The following is a 21,512-nucleotide window of genomic DNA, read 5'->3' as shown; positions in this document are numbered from 1 at the left end:
AAAATACAGTTTGCTTATTTATGTCACTAACCTTCTCTATCACAGAGTCAGAAATGGGGGGAAGCAGAAGATTTAGCACCAGCCTGGGACAGTGGGTAGAAATCTGTCAAATGTAAATAAAACTGACTGCTAGGAATGACACAGGGAGCAGCTTGGTGATCCTCCAATCTCTCTGGTAGAAGGGGTTTGGCACCTTCTCATAGTGAATACAACAACCTCCCCTTGACATTCAATATCATCAACATCTTGGGGTCACCAGAAACTGAACTGGATCAGCCACATAAATGCCGTGACTACTAGAGGAGGTCAGAGGCTGAGTATTCTGCAGTGAGTGACTCACCTGACTTCCCAAAATCTCTCTTCCATGGACAAGGCAGGAGTGTGCTGGAACAAAATAAAAACAGAAAGTGCTGGAAATACTCAGCAGGTCTGGCAGCATCTGTGGGGAGAGAAGCAGAGTTAACGTTTCAGGTCTGTGACTTTTCATCAGAACTAGTAATGGTTAGAAAGGAATTAGGTTTTAAGCAAGTGAGGGGGGTGGGGGGTTTAATACATTGGATAAGACAAAGGATGAAATGAAACTGTGGAGCCGAACAGCTTTGAGATAAGGTGAGGCGGTGCTTCTGGAGAGAGAGGTCCAGTGTGTATATGTGATGACGCATGGCAGTGAGTGTGGATCTCAGGATGCGGTGAGAGCAGCAGTCCGAGGAATGTTGTATTTCTCGGAAATACCTGTAATCCTGGGTGGATTCAAAACATGATGGGTGAAACTTCAGTTGGAATCCACATGGAATAAGTCGGAGTCCGAGACAGTCACTGAGTTTAGTTTCGAGATACAGCACTGAAACAGGCCCTTCAGCCCACTGAGTCTGTGCCGACCATCAACTACCCTAATCCTACACTAATTCCATATTCCTACCACATCCCCACCTGTCCCTATATTTCCCTATCACCTACCTATACTAGGGGCAATTGCTAATGGCCAATTTACCTATCAACCTGCAAGTCTTTGGCATGTGGGAGGAAACCGGAGCACCCGGAGGAAACCCACACAGACACAGGGAGAACTTGCAAACTCCACACAGGCAGTACCCGGAATTGAACCCGGGTCGCTGGAGCTGTGAGACTGCGGTGCTAACAACTGTGCCACTGTGCCTGAGGAAGGCGATGTGGCTGTGAAAACAAGTTTTGGTAGACACTTTATCAAACACCAGGAGGGAAATAGAAAATGATGAAGGTGAACAAGGTAAAAGAGACAAACGAAAATCCTGTCGGAGAGAAGAGCAGAACTTCTTCAAGGTAGGCATTCCCGTAAGAGAAGTAGCAGTGAATTAAACACTAAAATAAAAGCAAAATACTACAGATGCTGGAAATCTGAAATAAAAACAGAAAGTGCTGGAAATGCTCAGCAGGTCTGGCAGCATCTGTGGAGAGGGAAAAACAGAGTTAACTTTTCAGGTCTATGACCTTTCATCAGAACTGGAGGGGTTGTTGGAACACTCACCACAAACTTGGAATGGGTGCAAATCACTCAAGAAGCATAGACATTATCCAGGACAAGGCTGGATTGGTACTTGGTCATAGAGTCATAGAATATTACAGCACAGAAACAGGCCCTTCGGCCCAATGCGCCTGCGCCGACCATCAAGTACTCGTCCGAACTAATCCCTTTTCTCCACACTTGGCCCTTAGCCTTGTATGTTGTGCTGTTTCAAGTGCTCATCCTAAGACTTCTTGAATGTCATGAGTGTTCCTGCCTCTACCACCCCTTCAGGCAGTCCACTGTCCACTGTCTTAAACCCACACCCTGTCTACCACTGGAGTACCATGACTGCAGCGTCTATCATCTCCAGGAGGCAATGCTGCATTTTGGGCGGCACAGTGGCGCAGTGGTTAGCACCGCAGCCTCACAGCTCCAGGGACTCGGGTTCAATTCTGGGTCCTGCCTGTGTGGAGTTTGCAAGTTCTCCCTGTGTCTGCGTGGGTTTTCTCCGGGTGCTCCGGTTTCCTCCCACAAGCCAAAAGACTTGCAGGTTGACAGGTAAATTGGCCATTATAAATTGTCACCAGTATAGGTAGGTGGTAGGGAAATATAGGGACAGGTGGGGATGTTTGTTGGGAATATGGGATTCGTGTAGGATTAGTATAAATGGGTGGTTGATGTTCGGCACAGACTCGGTGGGCCGAAGGGCCTGTTTCAGTGCTGTATCTCTAATCTAATCTAATCTAATCTCACCAAAACCTCTTTGTCAGCACTTTCCCAACCCGTGACGTCCACCACCAGTTTTAAATGCTCAGAAAAGGTTGCTTTCCAACACTTGGGTCCTGAAATGGTCTTTTCAGCCAGGTCCCAGATGGGACCCCAGTGCCCACCGCTCCTGTCACTGAATCATACGGAAGAAAAAGAGGCCATTCAGCCCATCGTGCACATGCAGGCTCCTTCTAAGAGCTATTCAACCATTGCTCTTTCCCCATTCCAAGTATTATAAGGAATTCCCTTTGGAAAGTAACTGCTTCCACCAACCTTTCATGGAGTGGATTCCAGACCATCACAACTCACTGAGTCGGACCATTTCACTGATGAAATGAAGGGAAACACGCTGGAAGTTTTGCTTTCGGGTCCCAAAATGTCAGCGTTCCCTATGTTTCTCTGCGATTTGCGCGTCTTTTTTTTTTGTGCTTACTGCAGGATGTTTCTTTTTGAGAAACATTGTTGAAACTGTGCGGTTTAAACATGAGCCCAGTGCTTGGTTTTAATTCCCTTTGCCGAATGTTATTTGAAACAAGATCCACTGATCAATTTAAATCTGCTCGGAATATGTTGGTTAATTTGTTTCGCATTTTTTTAAGGGTTGTGTGTGAAATTGACTTGAAATGACGACTGGAAATGACAATCCCAATCGAATTCGGAGTGATATTTGAAATGAGACGTGTTATTTCTCATGTGTACACCGAGGTCATCGAAATAGTGTGAACCTGGGGGAGGGGTGGTCGTGGGTCACACTACAGGACATTACAAACCGGATCTATCTCAACGCCCTGTATATCTATGAATGTGTGATGAAGGATGGCTCTTTACATAGGGTCACTGGTCCAATCACATTGAAGACAGGGCCAGGACTGGGAGGAGGCGAGATGAATAAAGCCGCCTTATTACATTACACAGGAGAGAGGTTTCTCAATGTAACCCAAGAACCTCCTGTTGTTGTTACCCGGTGACCGTGGGAAGATGATCTTGGCGACGAGGATACTGACAGTAAGTCGGTGTGGGAGCTTGAGCTAGCGCCTGAAACATTGCTGTAATGACTGACTGGAGTTTTTAATCTTATCCCGCATACCCCCCCCCCCCCCCCGCCCCCCATAAAAAGAAACATTTTTGATTGGAAATAGCCTGGAATTGCTCTCAGAATGAGCTGCTTCTGTTGGTGTAGGAGAGGGACTCTGAGTTGAAATATCCAGCAATATTTCATTGCATGGTGCACCATCCTTTGTGTGAGTCAACAGTTTGGGAAACTCTGCTGCTGAAAGGCAAGATGCCAAATGGACAGAAGAGGGTGACTTTCTGCGGAGCCGGCTTGTTGAGTTTGATCTCTGCTCTGACTGCGGCTGTCGCCCTGGGCACTCAGTTCTGGGTGGAAGGCTCACTCCTGTGCAAGACAGGAGCTCAACTGGTGAACGCCTCGGGAACGGAGTTGGAAAAATTCATCGGGCACATCAGATACGGGATTTTCCACGGACAGAGACTCCGGGAATGTGGTCTGGGAGGAAGAAATTTTCAAATTACATGTGGGTATATCTAGGATTATGAATTCTGTTACTCAGAAGGACGTGTGGCTTTTTACTATGGCTCAGTAGGTATTCTCCATGTCAATTATTTGTGCAATTCCTCTGCCAGGTTTGTAGTTTTCATGAAGTGAGTTGTGGAATGCAATGACCAAAGTACCAATAAAACTCCTGTCCTGCCATTTCAGAAAAATGGTGAATTTTGACTTGCCCCCAATAATTAGTGCCATTTAGTGCAATACTGTGTTGCTGTATCCTGGTCTATCTTTCGGTATTGTTTTCACCAATAAGATCCAGGCACAGAAGTAACATTTAATCTGTCGTTGCGATTTTTTCCAGGTTCAATGTAAAATTTCATAAAGAGTACAAAATGTAGGATGGAAGTAACTGACGATATTTCAATACAATATGTACGGGGGATTCACAACTTTAAGCATCAGGCCTTATTAACATGCCATCGGCCCAATTCCCACCTGTTGTGAGCGGGAAGCGGCTGCCAGCCTCTGGAAAATTGGGCAGCATTTGGTTGCCCACTGGCACTTGGGTAAGTGTGGGAAGGGGCTGTCCCACTGTCGGGTGGGTGGGGAGGTGGGGGTGGGGGGGAGGATAGTGCAGTGTCACCGGCTGGATGGAGGGCTGGGGACACATAAATTCTCCTTGTAGGAGCCTGGAGAAGCAGTCTTGCTGCTCTTGGCTCCACAATCGAAACCTAACTGGAGGGCCTTTTCAACTTCCCAATCCTCCTCACATTGGTTTTCATCTGAGAGGAAAGCCGTATTAGTTACACTCACAGACTGGACCCAGTTATGTTGTCAGACACCAATTAACCTGTGTGAATTAAGACATGGCTGAGTTTGGGTGAGCCACTTTGACACCAGTCCAGAAATGTCTGTTAAAATTGGAAATGGTGGGGTCCAGGTGACTTTCCAGCAGGTAATTAACCCAAGGGGATTGTAACTGCCCACCCACCGGGTTTCTGCTGGTCTGGTAATGTTTACATCCTACACCCCACCCCACATGCCCACCATGTGCCTAAGTTCCACCACCACAACAGTACACATTGTCCCACCAGTATGACATTTATCTTTCTCAAACCAATCCTTCTTGTGACCTTTCTATGTCAGATTGCCAACCCAATTCTGAATTTTATTTTTGTGATGCGGACTTGTGCCCTGCTTGGAAACTGGAGTGGCCCTGCACAAACTCATTACACCAGTCAGAGAAAGTGGACATTCAACTCACAAATCTAGACTGAATTCAAATGCAGTTTCTCGTTATACCACCTTGTACTTATCACTGATACTTTTGTTTTAATTGATTTAGAAAAACGTTTTTCAGTAATGTGTTTTTTACTTTAGCACATTGTCATGCTGGGCCCCCACCTGCCAAGAATGAGGCACATTAATTTTGTCATGAACACTGATTTTAAACTTGTACTGGAGTGAAGAAAGGACTTGTTAAACAGATCAGCCATGGCTGGAAAATTCATTTGCATATTAACGGATAGTGCTTGGAAAGACAAAAGATCATTCCCTGACACATTCAAGCCACAATGGACCTTGATCGCCAGGTACTGTGTGTAAGAGGAGCATTCCAGAGACTGCTAAGGTGATACAATCCAGGACATGGTCAGACCAGTCAGTCACATGACCAACCTACTTGGCAACCTGGGTTTTTCTGAATTGTATGAACAGTTTGCACTCAGAGTGTTTTTTTGCTGCTGGACTGAGAAGATCTCTCCTGTCTGCTCCCATCTCTTTCTCACAAGCCTCTGAATCCACTGAAGACACATGAACCCCAAGAGAGAAAAGTCTCCTACAGTGAACAAGGTTTAAGAATACTGAGCCCCAACGAAAAGCAAGATCTACCTAAAATCAAGGACTCTATAGTAAAGAACCGTAACAAAAACTCTTCAGATATTGCCTCAAACTTTTCCACTTTATTTCTCTTCTGTTCTTTTCTGTCTGTAGTTACGCGTGTGCAGCGCATATGCATGCTAGCATGGGTACGTCGTGTATCCGGAGGTGTTAACCGAATTAGAGTTTAAGTTTAATAAATTTCGACTTTTCTTCTTTAAACCTAAGAAAGCCTGTTTGTGCTGGTTTCTTTGCCTTATAATTGGAAAGCGGTGAACAAGGATTCACTAAGGGGGAGCTAAAAACATGGTGTGTTAAAATTAAACCCTGTTATGGTAAGACCAGGTGAAGGCTAAGAGGGACCCCTAGACCCCTTTCTTACCTGGTCGGAACAGGTGGTACCAAAAACATATCTCTTTATATGGCTTGTTGTTAAATTTTGTTTGCTAATGCTCTAATGAAGTGCCTTGGTACATCAAAGGCACTATCTAAATGCAAGTTGTTGTTGTGAGGCTGAATTTGGTCGCCTGGCAGCGCTCCCAGCACTGGACCGAAAAAGCGTTGGGAACCCCGCCTCGGCCTTTCGGAGCCCTCCCGGTGCAATTAACAGCAATTAACAATTAAGAAGAATACTGGGGGCCAACAAAAAGCAAGATCTACATACAATCAAGGAGTCTACAGTGAGCTCGAAGAACTGTAATAAAAACTCCTCAGATATTGCCTCAAACTTTTCCACTTTATTTCTTCTCTCTTTTCTGTCTCTATTTGCATGTGTGTATCATGTATGCATGTTGGTTTGGGCACGTTGTGTATCCATAGGCGTTAACCGAATTAGAGTTTAAGTTTAATAAATTTCAACTTTTCTTCTTTAAACCTAACAAAGCCTGTTTGTGCTGGTTTCTTTGCCTTATAATTGGAAAATGGTGAACAAGGATTTACCAAGGGGGAGCTAAAAACACAATGTGTTTAAAATTAAACCCTGTTACGGTAAGACTAGGTGAAGGCTGAAAGGGAACCATAGACCTCGTTCTTACCTGGTCGTAACAACATTGTTTATAGTATAATAACAGTAATAGCAATTCTATTAACAGCAATGTCAAGGTAAAACATGTCATTCCTTTGAATGAAAATATCCTTTTGAAAAACACTTCATTGACAAGTGCCCTAATGCATCCATTAATTTGGAAGAAAGGTTGCAAAAGATAGCGTTGTTGCAAAGTACTTAATTTCAGTAAATTGAGGTTACCAAATTGACTTTAGAATTGCATTGAACATGCCAAGCAGATGTTCACAGGTCATCGAAATTCATATCACTCAGAAAAGATATTCCCTTTGGAGTAATTTAGTGCTAGAGGCAATAAAAACCATTAGTTTTAGAACGTGATGCAGAATCGGCAGCTCACAGTCAAACCTTTTGAGTTAGGTTTAGAACGAAGGGAAAACTACATGTAAAATTTATGAATATGTTAACTAAAGTCTCAGAGGAACTCAGAGGGGTCACTCTGTCCATGTGCAAGTGATCTCTCCAGATTCGTCAGGTCATTGTGAGCCAATGGTGATTACATGTTGCATTATGCCAAAAAACAAACGATCACCAGCATCAGCAATCACCCTGTTATGTAAATTTGACAGTTAAGGTATATCCCTAAAGGATAGTTATGAGAGCAAACTTACTTTTATGTAGCTCTGCATTATATCCCTGAGGTCACTTTGCATTGCAGTCAATGCTGTTATTTAAGCAACCATGGTGCCTGTTTTGCACATAGCACTGCCCCTTAAACAGTAACAAAGTGAATAACCGTAAATCTGTTTTTAATGGTGGTTTATGGGGGGGTGGGGGTACTGTTGGCCAGAACAACCCTCTAATCCTTTTCAAACAGTAGCATAGGATTTTAAACATCCATGGCAACAGATTTCACAAGGTGTTGATTGATATCTCATCCAAAAGAATCATACTTCTCACAATGCAGTCCTTCCTTAGTATCAAGTATGCTCAAGTTCTGTACTCAGGCAGGAGGTCACAATGTTCCAACTCAGAAGCAAGAGGGCTACCAAATGAGGCAAGCTGGCATTCAGCCCAACCAGTCCCATTGCTCTAGGACCCTAACTCTCCCATTATAGCATCCAGCTGCATTACAAATATCCTGAATGTTTATATCTCTACTATCCAGCCAGGCAGAATACTCCAAACATTTAGCATTCTTTGAATAAATAAGTCCTTTTTTTTTATTCTTTCATGGGATGTGGGTGTCGCAGGCCAGGCCAGCATTTATTGCCCATCCCTAATTGCCCTTGAACTGAGTGGCTTGCTAGGCCATTTCGAGGGCATGTAAGAGTCAACCACATTGCTGTGGATCTGGAGTCACATGTAGGCCAGACCAGGTAAGGACAGCAGATTTCCTTCCCTAAAGGACATTAGTGAACCAGATGGGTGATAATATTTTTTAATTGTTTTACGACCAATTTAAGTTTATGCCAACATTGGCTCTATTGTTTCAAGTCACCAGCAGGTGAAGCCCGGACTCTGTTATTTAAATTAAAATATTGCCTTTGATCCACATATAGTTTTGAATTACTCCTCAATCATATTAATCATATTTCATATTTCAAAAAATATATTTTCCAGGTGTGAACTGACTATTTCTCAGTGAATCCAGAATGAATATTTTAGCTCATGTATATTATATTGTCATCCTAAATTAGAATACATAGACAGTAGTGCTGTCAGTATAAGTTCTGAATGTTCAACATCATTTACTCATGTCTTAACTTTAGTTCGTCGACATATCCGAGCCCAGTTGAATGACCTGTTACTGATGGGATCACTATAACATAAAACACATACACATTATAAGTAAAGTAACAGATGATGAAAAGTGGAACATAGGAATAGGAGGAGGCCACTTAGTCCCTCAGACCTGTTCCACCATCCAATGAGATTATGGTTGATTTATGACTTAACTCCATATTTGCCCATATCCCTTCGATTAAAAAAAAAATCTATCAATCTCCGATTTAAAATTAACAATTGATTTAGCATCATTTATGGAAAAGAGTTCCAAATTTCTACCACCCTGTATGCATAGAAGTGCAGAAGGCCAATATATCCTTCCTAAGGTGTGGTGGCCAGAACTGAACACAGTAGTCCAGATGTTGTCTAACCAGGGCTTTGTATAACTGTAACAAAATGAGGCATTGAATTCTTAATTCACTAGTGAGGCGCAAGGGGAGAGCCAACTGTGCAACAGCCCCGACAAACAAATTTCTCTGCAGCACCTGTGGAAGAGCCTGTCACTCCAGAATTGGCCTTTATAGCCACTCCAGGCGCTGCTTCACAAACCACTGACCACCTCCAGGCGCGTATCCATTGTCTCTCGAGATAAGGAGGCCCAAAAGAGAAGAAAAGAAAGAAAGAAAAGAAGTGAGAAAGCAGTTGAACCCAGCCTTGCCTACAGTAATTGTGATCGATTTTTTTTCTTCATCCGTGAAAAGACCAATGTAAATTGGTAAATAGGTATCTGCAATACTTATGACAATTCGGTCTTTCTCACTTGGGATAAAAATCTATACCTCACTTCAACCCATATCTTCTATTATCCTCAGTTTCCAATTGCATGCTAGTTTCTTAAATGCCTGTTTGAAAAGTTTTCGTGTTGCAGACTTTGTATGAATAGTGGAACAGAACCCATCAATTTAGAAACAAGACAATACCTTCAATCCATTCCCTGCCAGATATTTTAAAAGAGTTAATGACCTTTGTTTTGCTTTTTAGGGTCCCTGTTCTACATACTCACTAGTCTGTGGGCTAATATTCCATAGCACAATGCGTTGCCACACTGTGCACTAGGCTGTGCAGGTCATTCCAAAATGTTGAACTTTTTGCTTGTTATTGCATCAATTAAATCTACTTTTAATATAAATGGTCAGTTTTATAACAAGCTGAGGGAATATTATTTGTTGCAAAGGCTAAGACGATTACAATCTCTCTTATTTATTCTATTCTCCATTCGTGTGTTATGCTTGGTGCTAGTTCCCTGTGAAATTGTAACTTTCACTATATTTAACTTGAAAATGAAGATGCAGATCAACAGTTTAGGAGTTTACTAGCAGATGAGTAGATTTAGTCAGCAGCCTAATCTGCCTTGCAATTCATACTTTGTGCTCATCAGCAGATTGAAATTCAGGCCTATTGTTCGCTATTTGCATAATGACATTTGATAAGACTGGCATGGTTCATGAATAAGACCAAGACGAGTTCATTAAAAAAATTAAGTCAGAAAGCGTAGCTTTACTCAAGACAAGCAGATTGTTTGACACATTGTACAAACAGATGAAGTGGGTGTAATCCATGAGCGGCACTGTTATAATGGCCCTCTTACTAATGAGCTATCATAAAGGCTATTTAAAAGCAAATTAATGAGAAATTGAAGTTATGTTGAATAACAGAAACAAAATGCTGTAATGGGACTCTAAGTGATAAATAAAATTCTCAACCGCTATTTTCTAAAAAGAATTGTTTCCAATTTATGACTGAACCACAAACAGAAAAAGTGCTCTGGATAATAATTTTAATTACTTTTAAAGACCCTATGTTCTAACTGTCATAAATAATAAAGAAAACTACATGAGAGTAACTTTAACTCTGGACAATGGCGTAAAATGGGCTTGTTAAACACCCCATCTGGTCTTCTGTTCCATTGCCATCAATGGAAAAAGTTTGGGTGTTGTACATAATGGGCGACCAATTCCATATCACCCAAGATACACCTTAGCCCAAAGTTAAAATTACCCCCAACTTCCTCAAAAGGTGACTGGAGTTTTTAATGAGCTTGTAGTTTTTAGTTTTTAGAACTTTTTATAATTGGTGTCATCCCCAACTCCTCCACCCTCTGCCGCATCGTGTTTCCTTTCAGCTGAACATAGCCAAATGCTTCCCCACAGGAAGGCAAAGAATAAACACTGTAGAGTGTGGCTGCTGCCAACTTTTAATGCGGCATTTTGTGGGTGCGTGCCCCTGGCATCTTACCCAGTGGTTCCTGGGGCTGGATTTTGAAATGCTGATGGTTACAGGAGCGCAATTTGAAAATCGCGTTCTCGGAGGTTGGCATTGGCTCCCACTGCTTCCAAAACAGGAAGCAATTTTTAAAGGGATGCTGGGAGGGAACAGGAAGCCCAGACGCCTTCAATTAATTGGCCGTTGAGCTCATTGAGGAGTTCATTGAAAGTCTTGTCAGGAGCAGTTTGTAAGTTTCAGTGGGAGGACATGAGGAAAGCACAATGTCTGGAACACGACAGGGTGTAGAGGCAATGAACACTGCAGAAGGCCATGAGGGCTATGAAAAGGGCTGTTTAACATACTGTGGAAGCCCAAAATAAAGCTCAGCTGCTCAAACAGTGCCACAGAGCAGCCATTGCTGGAGCTGAAAGACTTGCATTGGTCAGTGGTGAGTGGTAGGAATCTGGAGAGGGATGTGAGGCAGCTGGCATCAATTGGGCAGCTGGGGTTGGCAGGAGAAGGCTTGGTGAATGAGCGAACCCCAGCTGAGGGAGTTCAGATGGGAACAGGATCCTCTGACATTGGACAGAGCAAGCAGGATGAGCTGCAGCAGATGCAGCCTCCTGGACAGAGGAGCACAGCATGGGGTGGGGGTGCGGGGGTGCCACAAGGGAAAGAAGGCGCTACCAAGACATCGCTTCTACCACCCAAGAGTCAGCTACCTGCAAATGACTGAGCACCAATGCCATAGGAGCCTGCGCCTACCCAAGCAGATGGTCACGGACCTTTGTGTTCTGATCCACAATGGCCTGAGGCTTCACAGCCCCCATGGCAGTCCTTGATCTGGAGCCGTCAAGGTCATGGTCGCCCTGAATTTTCATGCAATTGAATTGTTCCAGGGATCAGCTGTGGACCTAGGTGGCATCTCGCAGTCGGCAGCTCAATTTGCCATCAAGCAGGTCATGGATGCCATATTCAGGAAGGCGGGACTGCATCCATTATGGCATAGTTGGGCCTGCGCAGGCATAGAGGTCATTGGGCTTTGCTGCCATCGATGGATTCCCTCGGGTCCAGGGCATCATCGATTGCATCCACGTAGCCATCAAGGCACCGACAGAGCAGCCAGACAGGGCTACCATTCATTGTCCAGCTGGTCTGTGGTCACAGGAAGCAAATCTTGCAGGTCTGCACCTGGTTCCCGGGCAATTGTCATGACTCTTTTATCCTGCCATAGTCCCAGGTGCCGAACCTCTTCAGGCCCACATCCAGACTCCGTGGGTGGCTGCTGGGTGCTAAGGGTTAGCCCTTTGAGAGATGGCTCCTGATGCCCTTTCACTACCCAGTAGCGATGGAGAGATGTGCTCCAACCAGAGCCATCTACTAACACGGACCTGCATTGAATAGACCATTGGGCTCTTGAAGATGCGCTTTCATTGCCTTGACTGGTCAGGTGGTGCCCTCCAATACAGGCCAGCCAGGGTGTCTTGTATCATGGTCATCTGCTGCGCCCTGCACCGCATGACAATCCAAAGAGGCCTGGAGATTGATGAGGAGGAGGACCTGAAACGCCATTCCACCTCGGAGGAGGACTGGGAGGAGGAAGAAGAGGAGGAGGAAGGGATCGCTCTAGAGGTGGTTGGCACCCAGGCATCGGAGGACACCCGGCAATGCCATCCCAGACTTCTGGGTGAACTACAGGCTGGCATAGCCACAAGGGCCATGCCGATTCAACAACATTTCACCTGATCTCCTCCGAGCCTTTATGACTGCCCGCCATGAGCATGGGGAATGATGTTTCCACCACCACCAATCTCCAGCATCACAAAGTATGGAAATACACCAATCCTAGGCCCCATCCTTCCCCACAAAATTCCATCCCCCTTTTGACATGAAACATCAATAACACACATATCAGATTGATAACATAAGGAAGTGATATTGTAATGAAAAAAGTGTACAAATGTGGAAAACAGCACCCAGGCAACTCATTAAGTGAAATCCGCAGTGTGGTGCCTTCCTTTCCCTAACACTTCTACAGGGTGCTCTCCTGTGGCAGAGTATGAGGTGGAGGCAGCCTGCTCCCTAGTCTCTGCCTCTGGCTGAGATGCCCGTGGCTTCTGTCCTCGTCTTGGAGGTACCCATGGGGAATCCTCCACAGGCTTCCCTGCCTGCATCATTGCAGGGGCAGCCTCTGTCACAGGGCATTGGCACACAGATGGTTTCTGAGTCGGAGGGGGCGAGGGGCCGAAGGGTGATGCTGGTGTCCTTTTAGGGGCGATCCCTTCATCTTCCACTTTGACTGTCTCAGTTCTTTCCTGGCGCTCTTGGATGCTGGATAAGACCACTGACTGGGATGCAGCTGGCATCCACTCCGAGCATCTCAGTGCCATCAGCGACATTGAGCGGTCTATGCTACAGAGAGTCTCACTCTTTCAGTGCACATCAGCGCACAACTCCTGCACCCACTCAGTGGTGCTGCATATGGCTCTCCAAGAGGTTGCTCAATCACTCAGTGGAGGAGCTCATGTGATCGAATCCCTGAGTCATGACAGTGCATATGTGCTGCAGGGACCCGTCCATTGACTGCCCATGGCTCCTCAAGGCTTCAGGGAACTCTGACGAAAAGGAATCTATCTGCCTCTTGCTCTAGAGGAAGACCCTCCTTGTTTGTGACACCTGAGGCCCAGCATCTTCACCCAGCAGAACATCACTGTGACTGTCCTCCGCCCTCCGAGGGGCACTGCCCACAGCTGACTCTGCCTCACCTTCCTCCTCTTGCTCACGCGTGATGTGAAGTTCACCTGGTACTCCCCGTTCTACGCTACTCTGGGGCCCAACCGAGGTAGGTGCGTCTGCACTGGTTGAAGGTGCCGAGGTATGATGTGATGGTGCTGGTTCGGATGAGTCTCCCTCCAGCGAGAAGGGCTGTGCCAATTGTCCTTGTGCATTTTGCTCCCTGTCTGCTACTAGCTCTGTGGAAAACACAGGAATGTAGAAATGAGAACTCATCCTACTCGACAAGTGTCCCAGTACAACCAGCCCCTTAGATAACAGAGCACGCATTGGGCAGGAGTCTCCTCCACACTCTTCATCTCAAGATAAATCTATCAAATGACCCTGCTGTTCACAGCCTCCTGTCTCGCCATCCCCCATGGACTGATGTGTTGGCATCCTGGCGATCTCCAGTGCCGCCTCCTCCGTCAGGGTCAAAGTGTGGAGGTCGGCCACACCAACATCTGTTTGAGCCATTTCTCGTGCAATGTTGGCTCTCCTCCTGCAGGATGAAGAGAGAATGATTAATGAGTAGGCTGCCCTCCCTCATCTCTTCCAGCATAACATACACACGAGCTGATGTGCTCTCCTCAGTGATGTCCCCTTCTGAATAACGACCCATATGTGCGGGTGGCTGCCATCTCAGTGATGCGACTGGACACATCAATGTCGATGTCAGGGAGAACTATGGACATTCTGTGAGGTCAGCTCATATGCATTCTGTTGTTTCCAGAGTTGGTGACCTATCGCGCAGGTACCTTTCCAGACCTTATCAAGTGATTGAACCTCTTTGTGCACTGGACCCACGTCTTTCAAGTGACTCCCCAGCTGCTGACCTCCGTCACCACCTCCATCCATGCCTCTTTATTTCTCTCGGTGGATATCTTCTTCTGAATGCTGGGCACAAAGCATCTCTCCGATTCACCACTGCATCCATTAAAGCCTCATGGGAGGCATCCAAAAATCGTGGTGCCCATGCCAGCGATGGCCCTATGAGGTCCCTGCTGCTCCATTGCTTCAGCAAACGGCAAGCCCAGTCATGACTGCCATTCCCCTTTCCAAAGCGCCCTCCGTTACTGGATCCCACCTCCAGGCTGCTCCTGGCACCACTATTTGGGCACCGACCTCGAACCCAGGCCAATTGGGCCCTTTGCATTTGAAAATAGCATCACATCCGCAATGCTGATGCAGTGCAGGGATCGGGACTCAGAAATATTCTGGACGTTGGTTTCCTGACCCCAGAAGGAAAATTCAGGCCCTGATCTCTGCTGGCTGTCTGAGGGATCTAGTGAACTGAAAGGATCTGGTTTTACTCAGTGGATTGGGGGAAATGGGTGAGATTCTTCTGAAATTCCAAAACACTTCCTATTGGCAAGTTACAAGAAAGCAAAGCCCTCGAAGTAGGTAACCTTACTGCTCTCCCCTCCAAAAAAGGGAGGGATTACTCAAGGAGCAAAATTGGCAAGCTGTCTACGATATGCTTTTATTTAAAAAAAAGTATCGCATGTCATCACCATTTAAAGACTGAGAGTAAAAGCTGGTGGTTTGTGTCAGTTTCTGGGTCATTGGTTCATCAGAAAGGGCAGCAGCTATCAAGGGAAAGGCTGCAGTTATCTTTAAACATAAGTTCGAGATTTCCATTGACAGAATTAGTTAAGGACATGCAGTGACATTTAAATTTCTGCATGTGATCAGACTGATTTTTATTAGTTAGGGTCATAAGCAATTTGTCAAACATTATTGATACTTTACATATGTGATGGTATCTGTTAGTTTCCCGTTATATAAATGTTCCTACAGTTAAGGAAACATTTTTGATTTTATTTCAGAAATAAAATCCTAACAGTTGTATAAGACGCCAAACAAACCAGAGAAGTGCAGATTTGATTCACAGTCTGCACAGGATTCGTTGAGCGGTATCCATGCAGAGATAAGGGAGCTACTAGTGTCCCTGGGCTAGGCAGAAGAACATTCCCATTGCGGATTGCTATTCCTGCTGGAAAGTGTGGCTTTCTGGACATCAAGTGTGAACAGGACATGGGTTGACCTTATGGTAACATAGCTGTATGGTCCAGTAGTACGCACAGTATGGCCCATTTCCTTGTTATTTATGATCCTCAATAGATCCTACTGCTTCAAGTGCTCGTAGGCTTCAATCCCAGGTCCGTGAGGTCAGACTAAGCTAGATTCAGCATTGAACATTTCTTATTGTCTAGAAGAAAGGATCAGGGATCAGGGTAAACAAGATAGCCAATTGGCAATTCCATCCCAAAGTGTGCTCAAAATTGTGACTGTTTTGAAAAGTGTTTTCTGCCACCACCCCCCCCCCCCCCCACCCCACCACCCCCACATGTTTCCACTCAAATTCATTTGCTTTTCCTCAAACGCAAAATCTACCATGAAACAGTGTAATTGGGCAGTGCTTTAAAATGCAATTTTTTTCAAACATATTGCCTTAAAAATATTCCTTGATATATTTAAGCATGATAACTTGATAAAGTTTGATTAACGGAGCTGAAAATGGATACTATCATAAAATATCATAAAAAATAAGCATTTAAAATTGGTGTGTCAATCCAGCACCTGTGAGTAACCCAAATTAAGGTACTGAAAATCACTTAAAATATAAAAATATACAGAACCATTTGCTAATTTGATTGGGGTGCAGTAGTCAGATCCTTAGTACATCTTCAAAAAAAATTCAAAACTTCAATTAGTGTCCTTATGCCCAAAAGTTCTAATTTAATTTTTGGAGCCTCCTTGAGGGCCTGCAAATGAGCACAATTATCGTCAACTCCCTATGGTCATTAACACCCTGGGGACATGACCTGTTTTGTGGGTGGGGCCTGCTATTAGCACAATGTGTTTAAAATTAGTGCAAAAGATAGCGGAAACTCAAGTTCTGCAGTACTCAACTTGTGCTTAAAATTCTGCGATCTTTTGGGGTTATGCCAATTATGGCAATTATAGCAAAAAAAAAAGCACAATCGAGTGGAAATCCAGGCCAAACTATTGGTCCCCTCCTCAAGACGTTAGTGAGGAACAGTGGTCTCAGTGCACACACAATGGATGTCTATTAGACATCAATGGAACTGTACACCAGCATAACTCAGAGTTGAGGAAACTGAAGGAAGCAGGAAATTGAGAAATTCCAAGGATTTATTTATTCCAGTGAGTGTACAATAACAGATATCTGGAAGTGATTTGTGTTGAATCGTCTCACTCAGTAATACTATAAGCTGACAGACTTGAAAAATTGGGGCTGCTTTTGCTAGAATAGAGATGAAGGGGTGATTTGATAGAGGTGTTTAAAATCATGAAGATATGGGACAGAGTAGATAGAAACAGAATATTTCCAGTGTTATGACCGAGGTAGGAGGAGTACACTGTTTATTCTACTCCCACTTCTCCATAGGTCAGTACATATATTTAAGTTTTCCCACTTTCCGATACAGTCAATTATACACTATTTTTCTCCAGAATAAACACACCAATTAGGTTTCTTTAATAAACAACAAAATTATCAGTTTATTATAAACCAAGTCTTAACCAATAATGAAGTACAATATACACACAAATTAAAATATTAAAGCCCCTTATTTATCCTAGCCCCTCACACACACACACATACATACACATCGGTTAACTGGGAAAATAAAAGGGATTTTTGTTTATCGCTGATACAAAGAAAACAGAAGGAAAAAAAACATTTAGGCTGAAAAGAAGGTATGGAAAGATGTTCTTTGTTTTGGTTTGGTGTCCCAAATGCATATAGGCAACTGTCACTAGGATCTTCCTAGAACAGTTCTTTCCAGGTAATGTTGAAGATCAGTTTGGGTAGACTTTCCAAGATATGCAAGAGATACAGGGGCTCCAAAATAGGTCTTACAGCAGGAATGCAGCAACAAGGTTTCAGTTGCCAAATATTCGATATGCAAGGCTCCTTCAAAACATGCAGGGTTTCTTCAAATACAGGAGGAAATAGGAAACTGACACTGTATGCAGGGTTTGTTTCCATTAGACAGAGATAAGTTGTTCTTCTTCTGGCAGGCAAAAGAAAATGTCTGTTGTAAAGTTCAAACTGAAACTAAAACCTTCCAGAAGACAAACCTCCTGATATCCATAAATCTTGGCTTGTCATTTCTTTGTAAACATCTTTCCAAGTCAAAAACAATCCCTGCTGGTGATTGTCCGCAGACAGGTGACTTCCAGTAGGACTTGTTTACTAGCCAAAACCAGGACCCTTCTGGTGACCTTTTTTTTAAAAAACTACAACGTTCAGCAATCTCTTCAAGGTTCCAAATGAATCAGTGTCCAGAATTCAAGTATAAGTCCTTATCATATTTTACAAAAGAAATAGAAGGAATCTCGTAACATCAGTGATTGAGTGGTCTAGAACAAGGGGACATAGATTAAATTTAAGAGATTTAGGATAGAAAGCAGGGGAAATCTTTTTACTTAGAGGGATATAAGGTAGAGGAATGCACAACCCAGAGATGGTAGTTGAAGCAGAGATCACGGCCAGAAATTTCCTTGGATTTGCTCCCTTTCCGCCATCATATCTTCATCGGAAGTACACCGGAAACCCCATTCACGTTCTAGAAGGCGTTTACGTTGCACTTCCTGTAAAGTTATGGGCGCAGAATGAGAGCAGCTCTGAAGAAATTCCCGGCCCATGTCAACATTTAGGAATTGGTTAAATAGATGACCAAAGGAAAGGGGAATAAAGAAGTATGGACACAAGGGTTAGGACTGGAGATCATATGAGCAATAAACTATGACATGGGCTGCTTGGACCAAATGGTCTGTTTCCTTGTTGTAATTTCTATGTACACAATTGTCAATTAGGGCTATGGATAATTTCAATCTTTTAATCTCTCCCTGTCATTTTATTTTTGATACTTTATACTATTTCAGTTTCCACATGTGGGGTCAGGGAGTTAATTCCTCTATGGGTCATATTCTACTGCTCATAACACATACGCTCCCTGTCAGTATGCTTCATATCCTCAGTGTCATGCTAAAGGATGATTGAGAATTTTTACAACCAAGTCACTCAATGCCAGTATCAAGAAATTGCTGATCAGTTTCTACGCAGGCCATTAATTTCCACTGTGATGCTTTTATTAATGCAAATGAGCATTTGCTTTCTGTTCCATCTCAAATTAATTTATTTTCAATTTAATCTCATTCATTAAAATACAGCGGACTTTTATATTAAAAATGAAATTGCTTGATACCAAGGTTGAGGGACTTGAGTTATATGGCAAGACGAGAGAAGCTGGGATTGTTTTCTTGGAGCAGAGAAAATGAAGGGAAGAACTAATCAAGATTTCAAAATCATGAGGGGTTTGGTTAGAGTAAATGAGGAGAAACTGTTTCCATTGGCAGGAGGGTCAGTAAGCAAAGGTTACATGTTTAAGGTTAATGGAAAAAGAACCAGAGAGAAGTTGAAGAGAAATATTTTCACACAGTGAGTTGCAATGATTTGGAATGCATTGCCTGAAAGGCTGGTGGAAGCAAGTAACTTTCAGAAGGAATTTGGATATATACTTGAAGAGGAAACATTTGCAGGACTATGGGGAAAGAGCAGGGGAGTAGAACTAATTGGATAGCTCAAAGAGCTGGCACAGGCACAATGGGCCAAATGGCCTCCTTTTGCACAGTATGATTCTGCAATTCTATGACTGGGATAGCACAGTGGTGACACAGAGCATCAGTGTTTGCCACATAGGAGATAGTAGAGGAGTATTAGAGAAGGGATAATTCTGAGCCACTCCTTGCAATACCCAGCAGTCAATTACAAGACATCAATGGCAGAGGCAAGTGGATGGGTCAAGTGCCTTTTGTTTAGTAAATTGGCACAGAGGAAACCAAATGAGAAGAAAACAACTCATTTTAAAAATAATTTGATACCAATTATAAACACACTTGCACAGACGTGCATTAAATGTAGCATGGTGAATTCCTTCAACATACAAAATAAAGCAATATTCTGTAAGGAGTCAAGTAATGAACAGCAGGAAACGAAAAGCTTCATGCCACTGTGAGATATATTTATTTTTTATCACAGGAAAACGCCATTCGGCACATTAAGTCAGTCTTTTTTTGATAAGTCCTTACCCAACCTATTTAACGTCTCACCATATCCCTTGAGAAATATGTCTAATTGCATTTTGAACACATTTATCCTGCCTGCTTTAATGACCTACCCTGGTAATTTATTCCTCAAGTCTATACCCTTTGTGCCTACTTCAAATTCCTTAATTTCTAACGCGTGCTGTTAGTTTTACAAACTTTTACACTAGTGCAAAATTTATCTCAGTAAGCCTTGGAACTTCCTTCATTATCTTAAAAACATTAACCTTGGGAAAGGATTGTTCTGGTCACAGTGAAGACTGATGTTATAAACCAAGGGTTGTCCAACCTTTTCGGGCAGAGGGCCACATTACGGTTTTTGTTCGGCTCAGGGGGCTGGTGAGCAAATTTTGAAAGATAAAGACATTAAAAATTGATCTTACTAATAAATACAACAACAAATGTGCATTTTTGTGAAGAAGCTTTAAATGAGAAGACTAATTTATTGACTTACTTTCTTGTCACTATATTGAAAACTATAGTGACATACCTGGCATTGTTTTTGCTTGCAACAGTAGTCAATCTCTGCCCGCATACTTGATGTAGTGATGCAAAGTATTCTGGGTAGATATCCATCTGTCAGGAGTGCTCTTGATCTCTCTCTGTTTGGTTGTTCAGTTTGTTTCAAAACATTGTGTTGAGTTTCACAGCTGACAGCTGCCGAAGCAGGAACGCACCTCCCAACGTTGGACAGATTCGGGGTTTTCCAGCAGGCTTTTAAAAGAAATCGGAAAACCCGGAATCTGTCCGATGTTGGAAAGTATGTTCCTGCTTCAGCAGCTGTCAGCTGTGAAACTGACTTGCGATGTTTTTTACAAGGCCGCTCTGCAAGAAGAAGACAGTGGGAAATTTCCCATCTCCAGCCACGGAGCCTTGGCGAGAATGAGGAACGGCCCCGGGTACAGTTTACACCCGCAGGCTGGATGGAAACCTTTGGCGGGCTGGATCCTGGCCCACAGACCGTATGTTGGACAGACTGTTGAAGATATCCTCTGGTCAATATTTCTACCACAATCATAAGCAAGTCTTTTTCTCAATAGATTAATGACTTCTCTGGCAATACCAAGCACAGGAAACCTTCAGAGGAGCATTTGCACATCAGGTGGAATTTTGACTTGGAGTGATAGTGTTAAAATAGGCAATATCAATTCAGCCAACCATTATACCTCTCTCCTGATTTTATGTCTCTCCCACTCAAGGCCCACATCAAGGGGCATCTTCTTACATAATGTCCAGCCCCTGGACTTATAACCTCCCACAACTACCACCTTGCAGATGGGTCAACACATCAACAGACAAAGGCACACAAGTTCTCCAATAACCCAGGGGAATCTCTCCCATCAGGAGCCAGTGAAACATGCCCTACTTGGCTGTGTCTCAATCGCCTCAGGACTTGTGTCAGCTGCCACAAGCCCCTGATGCAGAAGTGGGGATATAAGCGAATTCTGTCAACTGCAACTATGAAGAGGCATCCCAAACAACGAAATATCTCCGAGAATGCCCTTCTACTACCTGAGTCATGCAGCCCTGAAGGTTTTCAGCTCTCGAGTGAGGGCCTGCATGGAACAGTGGCGAGGGAAGGTGTAGCAACACGACAAGGAGAAGAAGCCAGATGGCTGAAATGGGGCCACCAGCTGGAACCCCTGTGCCATCAGTGCCACTGACTGATCCATGCTACATAGTGCAGCATGCATCCTGTGTATTTAGTGCACAGCTTGGCATTGCTGACTAGGCCAGCATTTATTACCCATCCCTAATTGCCCTTGAGCTCGGCAATTTAAGAGTCAACCACATTGCAGTGGGTCTGGAGTCACATGTAGACCAGACCAGGTTAGGATGGCAGATTTCCTTCCCTAGAGGACAGTAGTGAACCAGAGGGGTTTTTACAACAATCTACAATGGTTTCATGGTCATCATTAGACTAGCTTTTTAATTCTAGATTTATTAATTGAATTCAAATTTCATCA

At 43.8% G+C, this 21,512-nt stretch overlaps 1 protein-coding gene across 1 annotated transcript in view; it reads left to right on the top strand.

Annotated features, from left to right (window-relative positions):
- The first annotated feature begins 3,188 nt into the window (after nucleotides 1-3,188).
- The window catches only part of clrn1 (clarin 1), a 37,637-nt gene continuing 19,313 nt past the window's right edge, over nucleotides 3,189-21,512 (top strand). Inside the window, exon 1 of the mRNA XM_068041557.1 lies at nucleotides 3,189-3,786. Within this exon, the coding sequence (XP_067897658.1) occupies nucleotides 3,474-3,786 (313 nt within the window). The 5' untranslated portion in view covers nucleotides 3,189-3,473. The remainder of the gene's footprint in view (nucleotides 3,787-21,512) is intronic.

The sequence above is a fragment of the Heterodontus francisci genome, chromosome 11 (assembly GCF_036365525.1).
Source record: "Heterodontus francisci isolate sHetFra1 chromosome 11, sHetFra1.hap1, whole genome shotgun sequence".
In the NCBI taxonomy this organism is placed as follows: domain Eukaryota; kingdom Metazoa; phylum Chordata; class Chondrichthyes; order Heterodontiformes; family Heterodontidae; genus Heterodontus; species Heterodontus francisci.
Note: the sequence above shows the minus strand (reverse complement) of the source record. Positions and strands in the feature narration are given on the sequence as shown.